Raw genomic sequence first — 22,445 nt, 5'->3', positions numbered from 1 at the left:
TTCTGTGTATAAAGTTAACTGAAAGCCAATCTTAATGGAGAAAGGGACTGGGAATGGGAGAGTGAGGAGGAAGTAGGGGAGGGAGGGTGGGTATGGTGGGAAGAATCTCTATATTTCTAAAGTTGTATTTGTGAAATTTGTATTCATTGAATAAAAGGTGTCTTAAAAAAAAAAAAAAAGAAAGAAAAAAAAAAAAGCAAATGGCTTGGGCCAGCACTGTGGTATAGTAGGCTAAGCCTCTGCATGTGATGTCAGCAACTCATATGGACACCAGTTCATGTCCTGGCTGCTCTTCGTATTCAGCACAATGCCTATGATCTGGGAAAGCAGTGGAAGATGGCCCAAGTGCTTGAGCCCACGCACCTAAATGGCTAGACCTTAAAGAAGCTCCTGGTTCGAGGTTTCAGATCAGCTCAGCTCCGGCCATCCTGGCCATTTGGGGAGCGAATCAGCAGATAGAAGACCTTTGTCTTGGTCTCTGCCTCTCAGATAAATAGATAAAATCATTTTTGAAAAGTTTTAAAAAATTTTAAAATAAAGTAACTTTTTGTACATCCCCAGGATAATGCGATACGAATGTATACATTACTCACTAATGTATGTGGGTTGATGGGACCATCACTCTGCAGGCATGTAATTGATCCTGATGTTTCACCACCTGTGCTTACATATCCTGGCTTACACCTATATTCTGTTTTTCTGTTTAAGGCATATATAAAACCAGATTCAGACATAAACCCATTCTCCACTTCTGTATCTGATTTTGAACATACTTCTAAAAGAGAAAAAGAATGAGGAAAAAATAAGGTTATGTTTAATTATAACCTATATAGACTTTAATAACATGAAGATACCATAGTAAGAACAATGAGTCATGTATAAATTAAAACCTGGATTAAGCAAAAAAAAAAAAAAAAGTTTGAGAAGCGTTCTCAGAGGATGTATATATAAAAAAGTAGTTTAAATGCAACTATTTCATCATTAAGGATTAAGGATTTAAAAATAAACATAAACAACATTGAGTATAAAATTTTTATTCCATTACTCTGTCACTTAAAAATACAGGTATATAAACAAACACCATTCAATGTCAGAAGAAATTCAGGATGACAAGTGCATGATTCAGTGACAAAAATAATAACATTACAGAAATTTTCAATTCTTTAAAAAAATAGTCATTTCATTAAGTAATAATTAAGTGTAATCTTATCTCTGTGTATGATGAAGCTTCCATTTGGCTTATACAATTCCATTTTCACCAGCTGGGAGCTGTGTAGGATCAAGTCCCACTTTCTTCATTGATACGGCAATATCAAACAAATAGTCATAACACTCACACCTGTAAAGGAAAAAGGTGTTTACTGAAATACAGGTGTCCAATCTAAAACAACCAGACTTTGCCTCTCTCACCAGTTAACCCTGCTTTGTTTCTAGTACCTGTACATTTTTTCTCTCAATTCCAGGCCAAATTTTTCTTATTTTTTCCCTTAACATTTTTACAACACAGGAAAGAATCACACAATCACATTATATGTATTTCTCATAAAATAAAAGAGGGTTTAAAATATACTACTTATATAAATGTATAATTTTCACTATGTGCCGCTCTGTCAAGTAAGACTTGGTATCCATGTCTCCTTTCTCTTTGTATTAAAACACACCAAGTCTTGCCGAAGAATAGCTCATCCAATAAACACTTTGTACTGAGTGAATACACAATAAAAATCAAGCATCTAAAAATAATAATAATAACCATTTGAACCAATTACATACACACAAAAATGATGCTTCATTTAAAAAGCATAAAATGTATTTCATTCCCTTCACACTGAGAGTGTAGTGACTTGTCCCAAGCATTCTGATTGACACTTACATGGTTTTAGCCTTCTCCCACGTTTCTCCCCACACATACACTCCATGGCGTCGGACCAGCACTGCGCAGGAGTCTGGGTATTCATTCATTGCTTGAGCCATTCGTTCTTTAAGGTCTTTCTCCTCAGGTGTATTTTCAATAATGGGTACCACTAACATATCATCATATCTGTAGGACAAAACAAGTCATTTTTTCTCTTTAAAACAAATAAAGGTATTCTCATGTATACAGTTTGTAACTGTTTCAGGTACCTAGTCAGACACTGCATCTAGAGAGCCATTCCAAATTATAAACAAGATGTTGCATGTTACTCCTTTCATCTTGCATAAACATTTCTATCAAAGAGACCTTGAGAAGTTGACAGGCATTGTTCTAATCTCAAGTATAAGGAGAAATCTGTACAGTGTACCAAAACTTAACAAAGAAACTGTCAAGATCATACAAGTATCTCCTTGAAGCAGAGATAATCAAACTATTTTTTAAGCAGGAGAGATGATAAACCTCAGAATCAGAAGCATAGAAAGGATTAAAAATTGAACAACTGATTAAGTAGGAATTTCCCAACAATTCAAAGTTATTGTATTTCATCTCTGCAGGACCTCAAGGTGTCTCAGATAGGCAAATCAAACTACAGGTGTGGTGTGTGGCACTAGGACAGCAAGAACTTTCTAGAGATAACTAGTAGAAGTAATATAATATATTCTCAAATCTGTAGCATTAGCACTTCTTTCATTTCCATGAAGGTCATTTATAACCAATAAAAACTCAGAGTTTTCTTTTTTATATGAATTTCTCTGGCCTTATTAAATATAATATTTACTTTTTCACTATCTCTATAGTGCTTAAACCTAACAACAATAACAAGCTGTACATGAACAAGCATCAGAACTTATTACTTCACAGCACGTGTAGAATAAGTAGTTGTCATGCAATAAATAACACGGCCAACTACTATCATTAAACAGTGTGGACTTGCCCAGTATTTCAACCCAAGGAAAACATATGTAATTATAAATTATCCTTAAATATGGAAGAAATAGATCGCTAGCCTCCCATATTTCTTAATACTGGACAGGGGAACCTCAAACTTATCATTTTTTCTCTATCATATACTGAAATATTTCCAGGTACTCAATAATTTCACAGCAAATAAGACGTGAAAATTCAACTGAAGTCAATCCTGCCATTTTACAGACAGAACACTGATCCTGAACAAGTCACATGAGAAACAGAGTCAAGGCAGTCCCTTGACCATCAAACGTTGGTCTTTTACCCTGGAACAAGCGTGTTCTCCCCAAAGGGAGGACAGCTACATTTATACACGCTTACCTTCCCTGCTAAGAACTGAGTATTTTAAAGGAGTCCTTTAATTAATTAATTTTTTAAAAGATGGACTTAGAACATTCTTCCACCTGATTTTTACTTCTTCACCAAGGCAATCAGATGCTTATGAAACTGATACCACTCATAATGTCTGTCCTTCAAGACCTGGATCTGGAAAAGGCAATGTGGGCTGTACTTTGCTCAGTGTGTACATGTTTTATCATTTAAATATTTAATTTTTGTTGTTTCACAGTGTTGAGGAATGCTTTAGGCACACAATAAATATTAACTGAAGTCAAATCAAATTATTTCTCAGCACACTAGTTTAAACATGTACATTTTGCTACAGGCAGTAAGAACTTGATATTGCTGTTAAGAACACTTTAGTAAAACTGGCACTGTTTTCTCCTAAACAAGGCAAGGCAGAATCAGGTCCTTTAGGAAATTAAGAAGGGTGAAGGCTCTCAGAGAAGAACGCTAATAAAAGTCCAAGGCAGGGCTTAGCTTGTACCTGAGCACAAGTAACATGTTTTTTCATGCCATTATATTCTAGATTTGTGAATGACTCCTACTTTTTTGTGGGCTGGTAGCTTTAAACTTATCTAGAAGGTCACTGTTCAACATTTACTATCCATGCCACCTTCCAACCCCCAAATTCTAAAAGCACAGAAATCTGCTTAATTAAAATGATTAGAAAACATTTACCAATATGGAAATATTCCACAAACACTAAATTAAATCAAAATGAAGTATCAACTTTCCTCATGGCCCAAACCTCCTAGGACGCTGTGGAGGGTGGGATACCTTGCTCCTTGGGTGCCTCTGTATAGGGGTATAATCTCCCTGTCTGTACAGAAATAGCTCAGTTGTTTCTGTTTTACTTTAATAAACAACGCATTATTCGTGTCGTTAAGAAGTTGCCATGGCTGGGGCAGAGGTGGGGGAGGAAGGAAGACATCTGGCATGTGTGACTAAAAATAGATCTGGAAGTATAACATTAAGTGGGATACTACTTAACACACCCTACATTTCATTATATATGCTTAAAAAGATGGGAATCCTATTTGTGAAAACGAAGGGAAAATGCTTTTCAAACCATTTATTTGAGAGACAGAAATACACACACACACACACACACAGAGAGAGAGAGAGAGAGAGAGAGGGAAACACCCATCTGTTGGTTCACTCCCTGAATCCTTAATGCATATAATAGTTGGGCCGGGCTGGGCTGGGCTGCCTGAAGCTGGGAGCCAGGAACTCAATCCAGAACTCCTAGATGGGTAGCAGAGATCCAATTATTTGAGCCCTCATCTGCTGCCTCTTAGGACCCACAAAAGCAGGAAGCTAGAGTGAGGAGCTGGAGCCAGTCATCAAACTCAGGTACTCAGACCTAAGACATGGGCGATCTAACTAGTGTCAACTACTAGGCTAAATGCCCACCCCTCAAATTATTTAAGACACACACACAATACCTATAATACCCTCCTGAGGTGCATTTCTTTATTCCTTTTATCATCTCTTGATGTGTAATTTTAAATTCCCGTCCTGGAAAGAGAAGGGTGGCCATGACAGCAGCTTTAGAGTGGGTATGAATCACCGCACCTGCCCCTGAAGGAGGAAGAAAAGGTCATGTGCTCAACAGAGACAAAGCTGAACCTTAAGCAACAATACATATACACATAGATGTATACGTTAAATATATATATTCACATATGGTCGTGGGCTGATCTTCTGTGGCATGGAGTAAATTGGCAGTCAGTAGCAAATAAAATGGAATAAAAATGGACTTCCTCACAGGCTGATGTGAGAACTGAATGAGTTAACACATTTCAAGTTCTACAGGGCAAGTATTCAAGAGCTATTAATTTAAGTTGTAATTACTGTTATTGAGGGGGCCTACTCTGCAAACATTCCTTCTGTTGAAGGTGTTTTCTGCATACCTCTCATTGTGTAAGCGTTCATGAAAAGAGGTGTACACTGGCTTTTCTTTAGTTTCTTAGATGGTGGAGGGCCACTGATGTCCTGTTCATTTAGGTCACAAACAAACATGTCTTCAGGCTATTCATGAGGGGGAGGGGGAGGGAAAAAGAAGGTTTATACAGTATCACTCAGAAATACCCCTTTTCTAAAGCACACACACACACACACTTAAAAAATTTCATGGAAAAATAGAATTAAAGGATACATTTATTTTTGGTGCAAAAAACTTTGAAATCATGCACAGCTTTTTTTTATATTACACATTTTCCATGAACTTTTTAAAGAACTTGAGTGCTAATATTTGTATATATGTATCTCACATTTTAAATAGTTACATAATTATAGTTTTTCTCTCAAAAGTTTTAGAAATAAAAAATCTTCTCTACTAACAAAAGCATTCATGGCTTAAAAAACCATATTCCTTTAGAATGGTTATTTCCATTGACATGGAAAATTAATAAATATGCAGTGATGTTGCCATCGTTTCACTAGTTTAGCTTCTCAACTCTGTCCTGCAATTTTGCAACTATCTGAAGTACCTTTCATAAAATTAGAGCAAGACTTTAGAGTAAAATTTTCTTATCTTCTTAACTGGCACTCTGAAAGGTTTATCTCAATAAGGCATATTATCTTTCACGTTTAAGGAATTACAGTAATATGTGTGTATCTCTGACTTACAGTTTCCATTTGCCAGGGCTTATTACAAATTAAAATATAAACATTTGATCAATGAAGCAGATTTTTTCTTGCTATAAATTTAGGAACTACATATGTGCTCATTTTAATTAAGTTTTGACTAATATCCCAGTATTAATACAAAATGGGATTTCCCAAAATTTTGAAGTAAAGTTTCATCACTTCAAATTGGAATAGCTTTGCTGATATGGAAATTGCATTCATTTGGTCTGAGACCACTGAAATGATTCTCTCACTAGCCTGATAGGTCTTCTACCTGCGATGTAAGGATCCCTGTCCATGTGAGATTGTGCTACCCTCTTTCGCCCCCTACAGGCTGAGTGAGATTCCAAAACCCGCACTCGTGGCATGGAGGATATGCACCACTTTAAAAGACCATTTAATCGCTGCTCAAGAAATGCTTGCTGATAAGTTATTTGAATTATCACAACATAATCACCCTTTAAAACATCATTTTATTTTAAAAGTAATTCCATTTCACAAAACAATAACCAAAAAACAAAAAAACAAGAAAAACAAAAAAAAGAAAAGGCATTGGGTTTAGGAAGGCTCCCTTTGCCATACCTGGATTCGTTCCTTTTGCACTCCTGAAGGAGCGATGTAGATCTCATTGCTGGAAACACAAAATACAGGAATTGGGATTCATTGAACTCATTTTCTACTTTTGCATAAAGAAAAGTATTTCCTTGTAGATCAAAAACTAACATTCTTTATAAAGCAAGTCAAACAAATAAAAAGAACACCAGCTACTGCAACACCTTTACAAGGCTGGTGGGAGTTACTTTTCTATATTTTCACATCTATTTATCTCTTCTTTAAAAAAGACTTTATCTATTTACTTGAAAGGCAGAGTGACAGAGAGGGAGACAAACAAAGAGAGCTATCTTCTACCCATTGGTTCACTCTCTGAATGCTTACAACAGCCCGGAAAACTATCTGGATTTCCCATGTGGGTGGCAGGGACCCAGGTACTTGGGCCATCATCAGCTGCCTTCCTAGATGCATTATCATGGAGCTGAACTGGTAGCAGAGTAGCCAGGACTTGAACTGGTACACTAATATAAGATGTGGGTGTCCCAAGGGGTGGCTTAACCCACTGTGCCACAAGCCCCACCCCTATTTATATCTTTCCATGGTGCAAAAATCAGTGGTAACTAGGCTTTTGTCTAGCTAGGGGAAACAAAAATCTGAAAATTTCTTTGTACCTTAAGGTGCGAATAAGCAGGGTTTATACCGCTATATGTGAAATACAATCGTTCTAAAACCCAACCAGGGGAAAACAAGTTCAACAGGAGTAGATTTCTATCAGGCAAACAAGCAGGTTTCATTCTATTATTTGAAGTGCTCATTACAAACCCTGAAGTTCAGGGACCTCTGCTGGACGGTTTGTTAAATCACAGCATTAACGTTGGGCAACTTTTGGAACAGAACCATATCTTCCTTATTTCAAAAGCAAGTGTATCTGGGAGAATAGTTAGTAATAAAGCTAAAACGATGGCAGAAAGTTGAAAATAGAAGAATGGCTATGTGCAAACATCTCATTACTGGATGTGGTGCTGAGAGAGATGCCACACCCTATCACTTACCACAAGGCATTCTCCAATTTTATTTGAAGCTAATTTCGAAATTTTCTGTAAATTCTCCCCACCCTCAGTAATGTTGCTTTGGCTTCCTTCTGAGTCCGGCTGCTGCCAGGGAGTGTGAACGAGCTGCCCCGCACTCACACACTTTCCTAAGAAACGCCTGCATCTGCAAGCTCCGGCTTCTGCACTGAGGCACAAGGGGCACCGAGCAAATTATCAAATGTTTCATAGTGAAAAGGACGATGGCCCAGATTAAGCTGTCAAAGGTGGGCGGTGGCCATCAGCCTTGGAACTGACAAAAAATATCAGGTGAAATGAAACTTTAAGGCTGCACTGGAAAAGTCTAGAAAACAAATGCCTGCCAATGTGAGTGAAACCCAGCGCATGAGAGCTGCAGGCCAGCACTGGCTGTCCACGCCGTGGCTGTTGTTTCAGAGTCTGCTGTGGAAGACAGCACAGAGGGACACTCTTCTGGAGCCACGGGAACAGGGACGGGGCACACTGCTCTAAAGGGCCTTTCATAAACACCAGTGATGCAGATCTTGTGTCCCGGGTAACAGGGAAGAAACCCTAGCATCATGAGTGGTGCATGGTCCACTCACATCCACAGGTGGGTCTTCTTGTGTGGGGAGAAATTGATGCTGTCCTGGAAAGTGAACCAACACAGTGCAAAACGACTGGTAAATAAAACCCAGCTACAAAGTGGCCAAGCCAAGGGTATTCTGCTTATTTAAGTGATCTGGTATGTTAAGTCTGTTTTTTATTACTGCCCTGTAAGATGGAAATCAATTTAGACTTTGATCAGCTTTGGGTAATTAAGAGATTAACTCAATAGTTCTTAGAAAAAACACGTATACACCTACAAAGACAGAAATGCCTGGATAAAAACTCAAAGATGACATAATAGCTTTTATTTCAGGAGGGAATGATGCCAAAGACTAAAGTGAACCATTTACTTGGTGCCATAAGCCACAAACAAAAAGCAGTTTAAATTTCAAGGTATTGAGTTTTGGAACTTATTTCTCTTCCCTCCTTGTTCTTTCACAGTGTGGGAGCAACGAAGTTCATAATAAGTCTATGTCCAGTTGCCTCTGTTTTTATTAACTTCCTGGGAAAATTGCCCTGCTGTGGGTTAAGCCACTGCTTGAGACACCTGCATCCCATACTGGAGTGCAGGGTTGAGCCTCGGCTGTGCTATACTTCTAATCCAGCTTCCTGCTAATGTATCCTGGGAAGCAGCAGATAATGGCTCACGTGCTTAGTATCCTCCACCCACGTGGGAGATCCAGATGGAGTTCGGGACTCCTGGTTTTGGCCTGGCCCCACACTGCCTGTTGTGGGCATGTAGGAAAGGAACCAGTGAGTACAGGATCTTACTGTTTCTGTCCCCACCGTTACCCTCCCCTCCCAGCCCTACCCCTGTTGCTCTGCTTTTCCACTAATGAAAGTAAGTAAACATTGAAAAAATGTTTAAATCTTACTTTGTTCCATTTACCTAGTCTACACCGTGGGTTTATAACTGTAACAGTACAACAAGAATAGTGTCTCTGACACATATCATTATTATACTGTGAACACAGGAAATGCTGCATATGAGTGGTAGGATCCAACTAAACACACCAGCTGCTGAGGATCCTAGAACTGCCTTCAGTACTATATTTTCTTGGTCCTTTGACTTAACTCTTATGAGTATCTGTAGTTGTTTTTTTGATTATACATCTTCTGGAACCATACACCAGTAGCCTGAGATGGAATGGTATCAGTCAAACCTTGGAATCAATAAATACATTTGTATTCCCAAACAGCTTACTGTCAGTCATTATCTATTAGGCTTGCACTTCATTCCAAACTTACCTCATTCATCAGACAAAAGCAAACTTTCTTTCTTTCTTTTTTTTTTTTTTTTTTTTGACAGGCAGAGTGGACAGTGAGAGAGAGAGAGACAGAGAGAAAGGTCTTCCTTTGCCGTTGGTTCACCCTCCAATGGCTGCTGTGGCCGGTGCACCGCACTGATCCAATGGCAGGAGCCAGGTACTTATCCTGGTCTCCCATGGGGTGCAGGGCCCAAGCACCTGGGCCATCCTCCACTGCACTCCCTGGCCACAGCAGAGAGCTGGCCTGGAAGAGGGGCAACTGGGACAGAATCCGGTGGCCCTACCAGGACTAGAACCCGGTGTGCCGGCGCCGCTAGGCAGAGGATTATCCTAGTGAGCCGCGGTGCCGGCCAAAAGCAAACTTTCACTAGCAACATGAGAATGACAAAGTTAATGATGTGGGTGTCTGAAATCATTTAAATGTTAGGGATAAGAGTCAATATTTTACTACAAAATGCCCATTTCACTGTATAAGGCAGGAATTTAACAATATGCCAAAGACAAGTAGACACAAAACAGGCTCTTTCTATCTCTGACCTCTAGGAGGAGCTCCTCGCCCATTAAGAATCTAACTGAGGAGGTGGCCTTTCCACAAGTAAGGCAACTTTCCTATAAATTGGTTTCACCGCTACAAGAGCCACCTTAAAAGATGTGCAAATGCGCATACACAATCACAGTGCATGGGTTGGTAAAGTTCTGCTAAAAAGAACATGGTCCTCTATGTCTTTTCATAATAAAAGTCCCTCGACTTCTACATTCTCCTATATTTAACTTTTCTGTTTTTAAAAGAGCCAATTTAAAATGTTTTAGTTCTGGTTGGTAGAAATCTCCATTTTGTACATATACAAATTATTTTTGCACATGTAAATGAAAGTGGTTAACTAAAGGCATTATTTAGAATATGATTTTTTTAAATAAACAATGCCATTAGGAAACCCAACTACTGTGATTCCACTTACAAATGGATTAAGTGAAACAACAATAAGTGTTATCATAGGGTTTACTATGAACAGGCCCATATGAAAGATTTTGGCACAACGCTGAACTGACACACCAGCGACCGGGGTGATGGTGAGAGAGGAGGCTCAGATGGATGGATGGGTCCACCACTTGGAACACCATCTTAATAGACTTAAGTGAATCCTTACCTCCACAATTGTGCTAATAGTTGACTAAGGCTCCTCCTACTATTACCCACTGTCCAATTAATATGTGTTTCATGAGTTATCTGGTAATTTGAGGCAGATGAAATTGCAATGGTATCATTTTGTGTTAACAAAAACCTTTTTGTTGAAAATACTCTGATTATATTTTACCTTCTACACCTTAAATGCATCTTCCCTGGCAGCATTCTTAGACTCTTATATGGTCAATAGCATATAAATATTTTAGTAATCCCATTTTATTAAAGAAAGTGAATCAGGAAAAAGAAATAAATCAACATCACTCAGTTTAATATCCAACCTCTAGCAAATAATATTCCTAAGACATTTCAGAAGGAAAAACATGAATCTTATTTCAGAAATCCTTGAGCAAATGAGATTCCATGGTGTCTACTTTCATTACTAGTAAGTTACTTATTTCTTCACCCTCTTAGAGGAAAGATGTATAAATCTAATGAACAATCAAATGCCATTAACTTTTTGTTTCCTCTTACCCTCTGATGAATACCGACCAACATGTCCCATGGCCATCAATTACAATGCATGTGCTTAGAAAGGCACATTGCCTTCCTTGTGACTCAATACAACATAACTGTTGGGATTCATAATGGTTAGTAATTTGTATTTAAGTGACTTTAAGATATGCATCTGAACCTTACAAACAAGTCCTGTCTACTGAGAGAACCTTTTATAACTTCACACATATAAACAAATGTGGCAGCACATAATTTAACTTTGGTACTCCAAAGATGGGAACAAATTATTCTGGTTAGAGAGTATGGTTCTTAAATGCACAGTTATTCATTGTATCTGCAACTTTTATGTACAGGTTCCATTCAGTTCTGCGAATACACACTTGTCTATTCTGAAACATTTAGTATCATGTAAGACTGACAACCTGCTGTTCTCAGTACAGAACACGTGAGGCTCCCTGTATTCTGCTCATGTTGAGAATCCCCAGAAATGACGTCAGCCAGAAACTTACCCATGCTTCAGGCTAATTCCTCCTCCAGTCCCAGTGACCCAGCCCAAATGGTAAAACTGTTTGCAGAGCTCTGGGATCAGGTATCTTGGATGTTCCTTGTCCTTAAAAAGAAGAGAATGATATTTAAAATAGACACTATTTTGTCAAGTATTCCAGCTGGCGTTTCTAATAAGAAGTCAGATACTACACTTGATCTTAGCCAAAGTCAGCTAAAGGAAGGTTAAGGGAGTCTCCCACAGAAAAGGTACAGGGAGGAAGTGTCGCTCCCCGTCTTCGTGGAGGAACGACACAGGACCCTGCGCTGTTCTTTCGTCTGCTTGGCCCTCCCCGGGTTTGCTGCTGGTTCTTCCCGGGTTGGCTACCGTCCCTTCCACCTCCGTGGAAGGGCGGTTCCCCCTGCCACATTCCCCACTTCCACAGGGGAGCGGCACACCGCCGGCCGGCTCTCTCGGGGACTGCACAGGTGTTCCTCTTAGGTGTTCCTCTTAGATGTTCCTGATGCATGTTGTCTCTCTCCTCCTTTATAGTCCTCTTCACCAATCCCAACTCTGCTACCCACACGCCGAGTACGCTGCTCTCCTCCAATCAGGAGCAGGTCCTACAGTTTATTGGTTGAACTGGAGGCAGCTGAGTAGAAGCTGTTTCTTCCTCTCCCAGCGCCATATTGTGGGAAAGCAGATGCATAGAATAAGTCTTAATTCCAGTAACAGTCTAGTCCGAGTTGCTCCCCACAGGAAGAAACCCAGCACAACCACATTTTGCTTTAATGTTTGGAAGGTGGACCCACTGCATTATTTGGCAAGCTGGAGTGATTCAGTGCACAGCCACTCATCCAACAAAATATGACGGAATCAGCTTCAGGACAAGGTGGGGGAAACATCCAGTATGGTTTCCCTCGGGATCTGAGGAAGATTGGTCCCAAGACTCTTGGTGGACACCAAAAGCTCTGGATGCTAAGGGCCCTTGTATGAAATGATGCGGTATTTGGGATGAAACCCCACAGATTTAGATCATCTCTGGATTATTTATACCTAAAAAAGTGTTACTGTTACGTAGAAGTTGTTCTACCTAACTGTTTAGGGGATAATGATAAGAAAAAAAAAGTATATAGTTATTCAGTACAGACACATTTTATTTCCCTAAATACTTTTGGTTCACAGGTGGTTGGATCTGCAGTGAGGAACCCAGGGTTGAGGAGGGCAGACTCTGCATCATGGAAGAGTATACTGAGATGGCTCAAAGAAAATAAAATCAAAAGCTAAAAGGTAAAAGCTTTGGTCTACCCAGAAAATTCTTTTATGTAAAACACCTTACTTAATTAAGACACAATAGACATGAGATACTATGATAGATACATCCTCTGTGTGTTGATTCGATTTTAATTTTATTCCAAAAATGTCCTGACTTTTTCCCACAGTGATTTTTTTGCCACATATACTGATCAGGGAAATAAAAACACTCAAGCAATCATAATTATTTGCTGGACCCATTTCTAAGAAGATGTGTGTCTACAGGAGCACATGTATATACACTGAGGTAAACATCAAGCCTTCTTTTTATAGAAGTTCAATGACCTCTTAAGAAAAAGAACACATCAGGGCGGGTGCCATGGCTCACTTGGTTAATCCTCCATCCCATATGGGCGCTGGGTTCTAGTCCCGGTTGCTCCTCTTCCAGTCCAGCTCTCTGCTGTGGCCCAGGAGGGCAGTGGAGGATGGCTCAAGTGCTTGGGCCCCTGCACCCGCATGGGAGACCAGAAAGAAACACCTGGCTCCTAGCTTTGGATCGGCATAGCTCCGGCCGTAGTGGCCATTTGGGGGGTGAACCAACAGAAGGTAGACCTTTTTCTCTCTCTCACTGTCTAATTCTATCTGTCAAAAAAAAAAAAAAAACAAAAAAAACAAAAAACGAACACATCAACACTTTCCCTGGCCTTTTTTTTTTTTTTTACAGTCTAAATTAATGAAAATAAAACAAAAAAAGTAAAGAATATAATGATTTTCATTTTGGACAGTAGGTTACAGTGAGTCTTATCTTGAAAACAAGTAAAAATGTTCAATACATCATTTTGTAAAATACTTCAAAATAGATGGCCGAACTGGCAAGAAAGTAGCCATTGAAAAATGAGTAAGATCACCTGGGAGGGAAGTGAGCACCAAAGCCAGAATTTTCCCAAAGGTATCTGCAAGCCTCTGGGAACCTGGAGCTTCATTCTGTATAGCCATGCAAGCCACTAGAAACACAGATAAAACCGAGGGGCTGCTCAAAGTGGCCGCACCTAATAGAAAATTCCACATATACTTAGGACCCCAAGGTGCTACACCCTTCAGGTACGGATGGATGAGAACAGAATGAGTTCTCAGCTACTTAACTGGATACTTGCAATTAAGGGGTTTTCCCATATACACTGCTAGTGCTTTCCATTTATATTTTATTTTAGGTTAAGTATTATGAAAGATGACTGATAGACTGGCCTTCAAAATATAAAATTAGGAACAGAGGATGCAAAGCACCCAACATAAGGTGTGACACAGTCAATTTTACTTTCTTTTCCATTTTAAAGGGTTAAAAATTCTTGAATTAAACTAATAACAATAAAACCATATTGATACTTCTTACATCTGTCCTTAGAGAATCTAGCCAAAATTGTAAAAGCCCTATATAATTTGTCATTTCCTTTTTTTTTTTTTGAGATATAAATGATGCTTCAATTATGTACTAAAATAGTGCTAATGGGAAGACTCCTGCAGTTTTCCAATCCTTAAAACCATCAATTTGCACAGCAAATTGCAAACATTATGGGAAATGGTCTGTTATCACGGCCTCCCCTTTCCCTTCTGTCTTTTCCAATACGAGGTATTATAGCAATTAGCCAGTTTCATGATGCAGGATAACAATGATAAGGCAGCTGCTGCTAATAATTTTCATTCAATCGTGCAGACCCACAAAATCACAATTGCAGGCACTGAGAGAAATATATTTGGTGAAAATGCAGACTCTTAAACTGTCCAGAATAAGACAGTAAAACCCAGAAGTATATATTTTAACAAGGATTTTAAGAAGGAAAAGTTTAGTTAGTATATAGTTCTCCCCGAAGGTCAGTACTAAGACTTGTTTATTATTGAAAGATCTGGTTTTCAATAATAATAATAATTTTAGTGGCTGGCATCGTAGCCTAGTGGGTTAAGCCACCGCTGGCAATGCAGCATCCCACAAGGGCACTAGTTTGTGTCCCAGCTGCTCCATTTGCAATTCAGCTCCCTGCTAATGAGCCTGGGAAAGCAGCAGAAAATGGCACAAATGCTTGGGCCCCTGCATCCAGGTGGGAGACCAGGATGAAGCTCCTGGCTCCTAACTTTGGCCTGGTCCAGTCCTGGCCATTGAGGCCATTTGGGGAGTGAACTAGCAGGTAGAAGATTCTCTCTCTCTCTCTCTCTCTCCCCCTCCCCCTCCCCCACTCCCTCACTGGAACTCTGCCTTTCAAACAAATGAAATAAAACTGAAAAATAGAATCACAACTTTGAAATATATATGTAAAGATTTATTATCAATTAGTCATAGTAGAGATCTCACAGTGAGGGACAAACATATAAAAGCATTTTGTATTTATCAGAAACATTAAGATCTAAGAAGCTTTTGATTCTATTCTTATTTTTCCAATTTTTCACTCTAGTTATTTCAAGGAAATCAGCCTTGATTATCACTAAGATACCTACTTAGAGCTAGAAAATAGTGCTAAACACTGTGATAAGTCCTGAAGGAACAATTATGCATGAGATAAAATCTTTATCCCGGAAGAGCTCACAAGCTAATAAAGAAATTAGCGGTTATAAAATGACAAAACAAAATACCATGATACAAGACGGCCCAGGGTATTATGGGAAAGAACAGGAATTAGGGAAAAGCTTCCTAGGACGACTGAGCTCTTCTTGTTCAATACATTTTTATTCATTACTTATTTTCATTTTATTTCAAAGGCAGAGAAACAGAGTTCTTTTACTGAATGGCTCCATGCCCAAAATGCCCTCAACAGCTGCAGCAGGCCTCAAATCTGGAAGCCTGGAACTGGGTCATCCATGGGTGTGGCAGGATCCAGGCACTTTAAGCCATCACCTGCTGGTTCCCATGGTGCGGATTAGCAGGAAACTGAACTGGAAGCACAGCCAGGACTCAACCCAGGCATTCCAAATGGGATACAGGCATCCCAAGTAATGTCTTCCGGGCTGTGCCAAGCACCTGCCCCTGAGCTAAGTCTTAACAAAGGATGCTGGGAAGAAGCTGGGGAGGTGCAGAGGAGAAAGCATTTCTGTCAGAATTCTCAGCAGCTGCAAGTGGCCATAAATTAGGTTTTGATGGGTGGGAGGGAGGTAGAGTCCAAGGATCTTTCAGGCTACATGCACAGGGTTCGGGCTGTATTTCCTAGCAGGCTGAAGGCCATGGAGGAGTTTTAAATATGAGATGACATGATCCCATTTATTATTCAAATATTTCTATAATGGCAATAGAGAGCAGAGGCTGAATGGTAGTGAAAAAGAAAGTGAAAGACTGGATGATGAGTAGGAAGGCTACTGCAAGTTTAAAAACAACATAGTTGGGGAGTGATGATAGGGATGGGTTTGGAAGAGATTTCAAGAGAAATGATGTGGGGTGAGGGAACTGAAGGAGACACAAGAAAGTGTCTAAGCCTGGCTGAGCAGTTGAGCACAGAGCGGTGCCTTTCATTGGGAAGCTGTCACAAACACTGCAGGCTTATGGTGTGCAGAGCACTGTTCTAGGCGCTGGGAATTCTGCCAGGAACAAGATGAAGTTCCTGCACTAAATAAATGTATATTCTGGGCAGGGCGGGATTTAAAAGGTAAAGAGGAGAACAGATTCATACATTCTAATGAGCAGTAAGAAGGAAACAAACCAGGGACTCTGAAAAAAATGGCAGGGGCCATCTACTTTGATTATGGTGATCAAGAAGGCCTCTCGGAGCAGATGGCATTTAATGTGCGAACTCCCTGCGTGGTGAGGAAGGGTGTGTGTACATGCAAGGTGGTACTGGAGGAGGCAAGCACTCCAGGTAGAGGGAACAGCAAGTGCAGTGAGAAAGTACTTGATGGGTAGAGGAACAGCTGGTGAGGTAGCACCGGGCAGTGCCGTGAGCACGTGGAGATGAACTTGTAGAGCCTTGAAAGGCACGCTGGTGAGAACAGGATTCCCAGAAAGCTACCGATTTATGGTACGAGAACCTGGGAGAGGGAGAACAATAACTTGAGAAGGTGAGAGGGCAGGAGATCGCGAGCACAAGTGGAGGAACAGAACTTCTTCCATTTGATGACATTAGAAGCAGCTGGGCTCCTGGTCCACCAGCTCTGTGGTAGGTTCTGTGGTAGGAAGGTGAGGAAGTTCCTTTATCTGATGGCTTCTATCAGCTGAGTAAGAGTGTGGGGCCAGGATAGGAGCGCCACAGGAGGATAAAAGGAACAGTCATCCTGGGGAGGAGGATGGCAAGCTACTAGGGAACCACAGGAGCACTGTTCGGAAGTGTCTAGTGCCAGCTGGGGTTGAAATCACGCACATGAAGTGAGGCCAGGGGCACAGCTGTGTAATATTCTCCAGCAACATTCAGCTGCTCAGCGCAGGGACAAAGCAGGTGGGGGGTCGCAGGGTTCATCCTGGCTAAGGGTTTTGCTAGGCCAAGTATATTTGCAAATGAGGTCAACCAGGACCTTACATAACAACTGTTTCAAAAGATGGGGTGTAAAGGCTGAATTGCCACGGGCTTCAGGCACTCTCATTTAGAAGTGAATGAAACTTGGGAGGCCGAGAACTCTAGCAACCCTTTCAATAGTGTTGCTGGAAGGACTGGACTGGGAAAGAGAAATCTACTTGACAACAGGAGTTTCCTGTTATATGCTAGGAGGGAAAAATTGGGGACAGGGAGAGATTAAGGTTATAGGAGAATGTGAGCCAACATTGAAAAGGCCTCACAGTTTATTGGAGGCACAGAAGTTGGCATTATATCAGAGAAGTGTTTACTTAGACAGCAGGAAGAGTAAAGATGAATCAAATATGTAATAACAAGACAGTAAGAACTGCTAGCATTTATCGCATGCCTACTTTGTGCCAGTCACTATTCTAAGGGGTTTATACAGATTTCATCCTTAAAGCAACTCTATTATACCAAGAAAGATTAAGTAACCTATCCAAGGCTATGCAGGTATTAAATGGCAGAGTCAGGGTTTGAATCCAGTCTGATTCTAGACCCTTAGTCCTTAACCTTTCAATATACTGTTGGTGGGAAAAGTATTCCAGTTCACCCCTAATACCTTTCACGTTCTTTGCCATCCTGGTGAAACAGACCTGGTGAAGTAGGTGAGGTGAGTTGGTGATGTTTTGGAATAGTCACTTAGGGACTAGCGTGGCAGTAACATTATTAGTGAAGACACTAACTAATATAGTTGAGTGGTCCTTGTGTTCAGTGGGACAATTCTCAGCAGCCTCAGTGAGAGGCATTCAAGGAAAGGCAATTATTCACAACACAGTGTGGAGGATCCTCTGGTGGAAGGCACACCGAGGGAACACAGGAGCTAAAAAGAAAAGTCCCGTGCTCTAGAAAGTGTGTGGTGAATGGCAGGGGTTGCACTGGGAGGGAAATGACCATGGGAATGAATTCCAAGAGTGAGGGGGCCAGGGGTCAAGATGATTGGAACTGATGAAGTCTAGGGAAACAGAGGACAATGTACTGGATGGTCGCTGTTGTCAGAATAGCAAAGAACACATTTATTCAGGGTCAAAACATATAGGACACTGGGGCTGGTGGTGTAGTGGGTTAATCTGCTGCCTGCAGTGTCACTATTCCATAAGGGCACGGGTTCGATTCCTGGCTGCTCCATTTCTGATCCAGTTCCCTGCTAATGTGCCTGGGAAAATGGGGGGAGATGGCCCAAGTGCTTGGGCCCTTGCCACTCATGTGGGAGACCTGAAGAAGCACCTAGCTTTAGCCTCATTCAGCTCTGGCCATTGCAGCCATTTGGGGAGTGAGCCAGCAGATTAAAGATTTCTTTCTCACCCTCCACTCTCCCTCTCTCTCTGTAACTCTGCTTTAAAAATAAAAAAATTTAAAAAAACAGGATACTGTGAAAGGTCAGGTTAGAAAAAGAAACAGAGCCTATCTAGTTTTTCTTCCTTAAAGGTTGGGAAATAGGTTCTTAATATAGATACACCTGTCACAATGCTTTGCTCATAAACATGAGCAGATCTCTTACAGAAAACAGGTCCTACATTAGAGGTTCCAAACTGCTATCTTAGGCACTGAATCAGACTCACAGGAAGTCACAATGCTTAGAAAGAATCTGAGATTCTAAGACCATGAGATTTCATAGAGAACCCTAATTTTCAGTTTCCCTTAAAAAAGCAGAACAGTGGCTGGTGTTGTGGGGCAGCAGGTAAAGCCGCTACCTGCAATGCCAGCATCCCATAGGGGCACGGGTTCAATTCCTGTCTGCTTTGCATCCAATCCAGCTCCTTGCTAATGGCCTAGGAAAGCAGCAGAAGATGGCCCAAGTGTTTGGGCCCCTGCCACCACATGGAAGACACAGATGAAGCTCCTGGCTCTGGCCTGGCCCAGTACTGGCCTTTGCGGCCATCTGGGGAGTGAATCAGCATATGGAAGATCTCTCTCTCTCTCTCTCTCTCTCTCTCCTTCAAACTAAATAAATCTTTAAAGAAATAATTAAGCAGAACTAGACAATGAGCCCATATTCCCATCTAGCAAAAAGAGTCCAGAGTTGCATAGTGCAACTTCTCAAGACAGGGCCTAGTATCTTCATTTTGGTCTCCATGTCAAAAATGGGGCTCATCTAAAATGCCAAGTTCTCCATAAAACCACCTACAAATCCCTGTCTGAAACTGCCTTCTCCCCTTCTACTTGTAAACTACTTACAAGTACAATTTCAAAATTCTTTTACACCAAGATAAACTTTTCATTCCATTTTCCCACAAACTCTTTGAAGTAGCCAGTACTTTGTCCTCTTAAGAAAATTAATCTTCTCCTGCCCACATCCCCACAGCCCGTTCTGCCCATTGCTGGCCTACTGGATTTCAGCTACTCATTTGCCATAACAGCCGCCATGTTTCTTCAGGGCAGGAACACTGACTTCCTCCGGCCTGCAGCTGTCAGCCTCTAAATTTTGTTATATACAGCTTCTGGGTAAATATGTTCGCTTATAGGGAAACACTTCTTGATTTTTGTTGATGTTAGAAAGTTCAGTTCAAGAGCCTGAAGTAAATCACTGGGGATTTAATTTCAGAACCATGAAATCTGTTTACAGATTACTGTTATGAGTTCAGTTTGACCTGAAAATAATACACCAGTGCCTGAAGAATCTTTGTAGAGTACCAGAAGAAAGTTGCTGAAACACAAATCACTCGGGGAAATTAGAGCACAGGATGATAAAATAACATCACTGAAAGGACTACAGAAGAAGGAAAGTAATTAAATATGGTTTAAGAGGAGAATGTTTATCAAAGGAAAAACAATAAACACACAGGTTTTTAGAAGGAAGGTTTTGGTGAAGGCTTCCAAGTATGTTTTCCTTTTTTAAATTTATTTGAATGGCAGGTGCATGTGCACACCCACGGACACACACACATAGGTGTATACTACCTGGTGGTCCACTTCCCAAATGCCCACAACAGCTGAGACCTGGCCAGACACCAAGCCAGGTTGTCTACATGGGTAGCAGGGACCCAACCCCTTGAGCCATCACCTGCTTGCTTCTCACAGTACACCTTAGCAGGAAGCTGGGATTGGGAGTGGAGCTGGGTGTCCAACCCAGACATCCCAAGCAGCATCTTACCCGTTGTGTCAACTGCCTGCTCCACCTTGCAACTCTTTAATGACGCTCTCTCTTCTGAGCTTGAGAATCATAAATGCAACTGCCCAGTTTATAAGACCACACACCGAGCCATGGACCTCAAAAGGCAAGGCTCATCACAAACCACTTCTCCCTCCTGTGTTCTTTCTTGGGGATCACCAAGCCCCAGTTACTCCACCAGAAACCTAGAAATCACTCTTGGTTCCTGCTTTCCTCAAATATAATACACCTAATCAACAAACTACACTGTCTTGATTTCACTGCCTACCTCCCACACTCCCGAAACTGCCATCCCTTGCCAAGCTTTCTCTTTTGTCTCCCATCCCTTCAGCTTCACCTCGAGTCAGCATTTTGTGCTTTCTTTAGCCATCTTCTGGAGCATCCCACTGCCCTTAGCATACAAGCCTGTGTTCTCAGATTGGCTTATCAGGCCACACACGTCTGGTTCTGGTGTTCCTCTTCGGCCTATCTCTTCCCAAGTCCTTTCTCCCTACTTTACATTCTCTTGAGAGGAACATCTTGACAGCGGGCGCCGCGGCTCACTAGGCTAATCCTCCGCCTAGCGGCGCCGGCACACCGGGTTCTAGTCCCGGTTGGGGCGCCGGATTCTGTCCCGGTTGCCCCTCTTCCAGGCCAGCTCTCTGCTGTGGCCAGGGAGTGCAGTGGAGGATGGCCCAGGTGCTTGGGCCCTGCACCCCATGGGAGACCAGGAAAAGCGCCTGGCTCCTGCCATCGGATCAGCGTGGTGCGCCGGCCGCAGCGCGCTGGCCGCAGCGGCCATTGGAGGGTGAACCAACGGCAAAAGGAAGACCTTTCTGTCTCTCTCTCTCACTGTCCACTCTGCCTGTCAAAAAAAAAGTTCTCTTGACAATGAAGACTTAGTCTATCCCTGTCACTAAGAATTATACATGCCATTTCTCTACTTGGAACCCTTCCTTTGCATTTCATGGGACTATGTCTTCCTTTAGGCCTTAGTTGAGGCCTCATTTTCTCCAGAGGCGTTCTTTCATCTACTCAAGTCTGTGCCCCATACAGTATCCTAAACTTTCTCATCACAGTATGTCCCAGTCATACTGTCCTTATCTCTGTTCCTATTTTCTATCCCCCACTACACAGAATGCCCTGTGAGGGAAGGAACCAGATGTGGCTGGCACTGTGTAAAACCTACAATGCTAGGTTCATAGGAAACACTGAACGTGCGTACTAAGTTCAGTACTTACAATTGAAGACTTCCCTTAAGGCCAATGAGACCGTCTCTCTCAATCGTCTCCAGATACCCTAACACTACACTGACAGGGTGTTAACACTTCTCTAATTGCTGCTCCGATTCGATTAAATGTACTTGTGTAAACCAAGCGGACACAGAGGTCGGGGGCCCAGTGCACCTCAGCGCACATGCAAGTCTCTGAGTAGTGGAAGCAGCGGCCAGGGAAGGTGGTGCTCGCCACTCAGCTCCATCCAGATCCCACAATGGCCAAGGCCCAGCACCGCCATAACTGGCCAAGTTCTAAGCGAGGCTGAAATTGGTCCCGATTTCCAACTGTTGGTTCAAATCTTTCATGAACACGCGTGGAACCAAAACACGTCTGTCAAACTGTCAGGCTTACGACTGGGTTGAGACTCCTACTTTATCCGTGGGTCCCTTCATGAAGGGTCACTTCGATGCTGGTATTTCAACGAGGTTTACTTTGGGGGCCTGCCTACACCCGTGTGTGACTATCTTCCAGTCGCCCAAACACTCTCCTCACTCCGTTACCCGCCCTTCTTCAGGGTTCAGCCCCCAGCTCCCGCCGCCGGCCGCGCGACTGGCAATGACAGAAGCCCCGCCCGCGCCCCCGCGCCCGCCCGCGTCCCCGCGCCGGGCCCGCGCCCCGCAGCGCCTCGCCTCCTCCCAAGAGCCGGACAGCCGCGGCCCCGCCCCTACCTGCGCGCCACAGCGCCGGGAGCAACAGTCTCCCTCCGGAGCAAGGCGACCAGACATGACTTGGACTAGGATGATCCTCGGCCTCTCGTCTTCGCAGGACTTTGCGTTCTCTCGGCGCCCCGCTTGGGCTAGTGCGGCGAGGCTGCAAGTGCAATCAGGCGGCGCTGAGGGCAACCCGGT

At 42.0% G+C, this 22,445-nt stretch overlaps 1 protein-coding gene across 3 annotated transcripts; it reads right to left on the bottom strand.

Moving 5' to 3' along the window:
* Positions 1–1,018: 1,018 nt before the first annotated feature.
* Positions 1,019–22,399, bottom strand: APIP (APAF1 interacting protein). Of its 3 annotated transcripts, none has more exons than XM_008269664.5 (7): positions 22,266–22,399; positions 11,478–11,578; positions 6,437–6,485; positions 5,137–5,254; positions 4,669–4,804; positions 1,874–2,041; positions 1,019–1,339 (listed from the first exon to the last, which is right to left on the bottom strand). In XM_008269664.5, the coding sequence occupies exons 1-7, from the start codon at positions 22,320–22,322 to the stop codon at positions 1,240–1,242; spliced, it is 729 nt and encodes a 242-aa protein (XP_008267886.1). In that variant the 5' UTR covers positions 22,323–22,399; the 3' UTR covers positions 1,019–1,239. The 3 variants fall into 3 exon arrangements, with proteins under 3 accessions (XP_008267886.1, XP_069927645.1, XP_089165867.1); XM_070071544.2 differs by having other exon boundaries at positions 4,669–4,741; XM_089309741.1 differs by lacking the exon at positions 22,266–22,399 and adding an exon at positions 11,667–11,714.
* Between the last annotated feature and the right edge of the window lie 46 nt (positions 22,400–22,445).

Source organism: Oryctolagus cuniculus, chromosome 1 (genome assembly GCF_051225735.1).
Source record: "Oryctolagus cuniculus isolate XC-2025 breed Fujian yellow rabbit chromosome 1, ASM5122573v1, whole genome shotgun sequence".
In the NCBI taxonomy this organism is placed as follows: domain Eukaryota; kingdom Metazoa; phylum Chordata; class Mammalia; order Lagomorpha; family Leporidae; genus Oryctolagus; species Oryctolagus cuniculus.
Note: the sequence above shows the minus strand (reverse complement) of the source record. Positions and strands in the feature narration are given on the sequence as shown.

Bases quoted from the DNA above. Each gene is read 5' to 3' on its own strand.
- APIP (XM_008269664.5), bottom strand. From the start codon at position 22,322: ATGTCTGGTCGCCTTGCTCCGGAGGGAGACTGTTGCTCCCGGCGCTGT. The intron at 11,579-22,265 runs GTAGGGGCGGGG...CTTCTTTTTAAG, and splicing joins CCCGGCGCTGTGGCGCGCAG to GACAAGGAACATCCAAGATA. The intron at 4,805-5,136 runs GTATGCAGAAAA...TTCCTCCTTCAG, and splicing joins GAACGCTTACACAATGAGAG to GGGCAGGTGCGGTGATTCAT.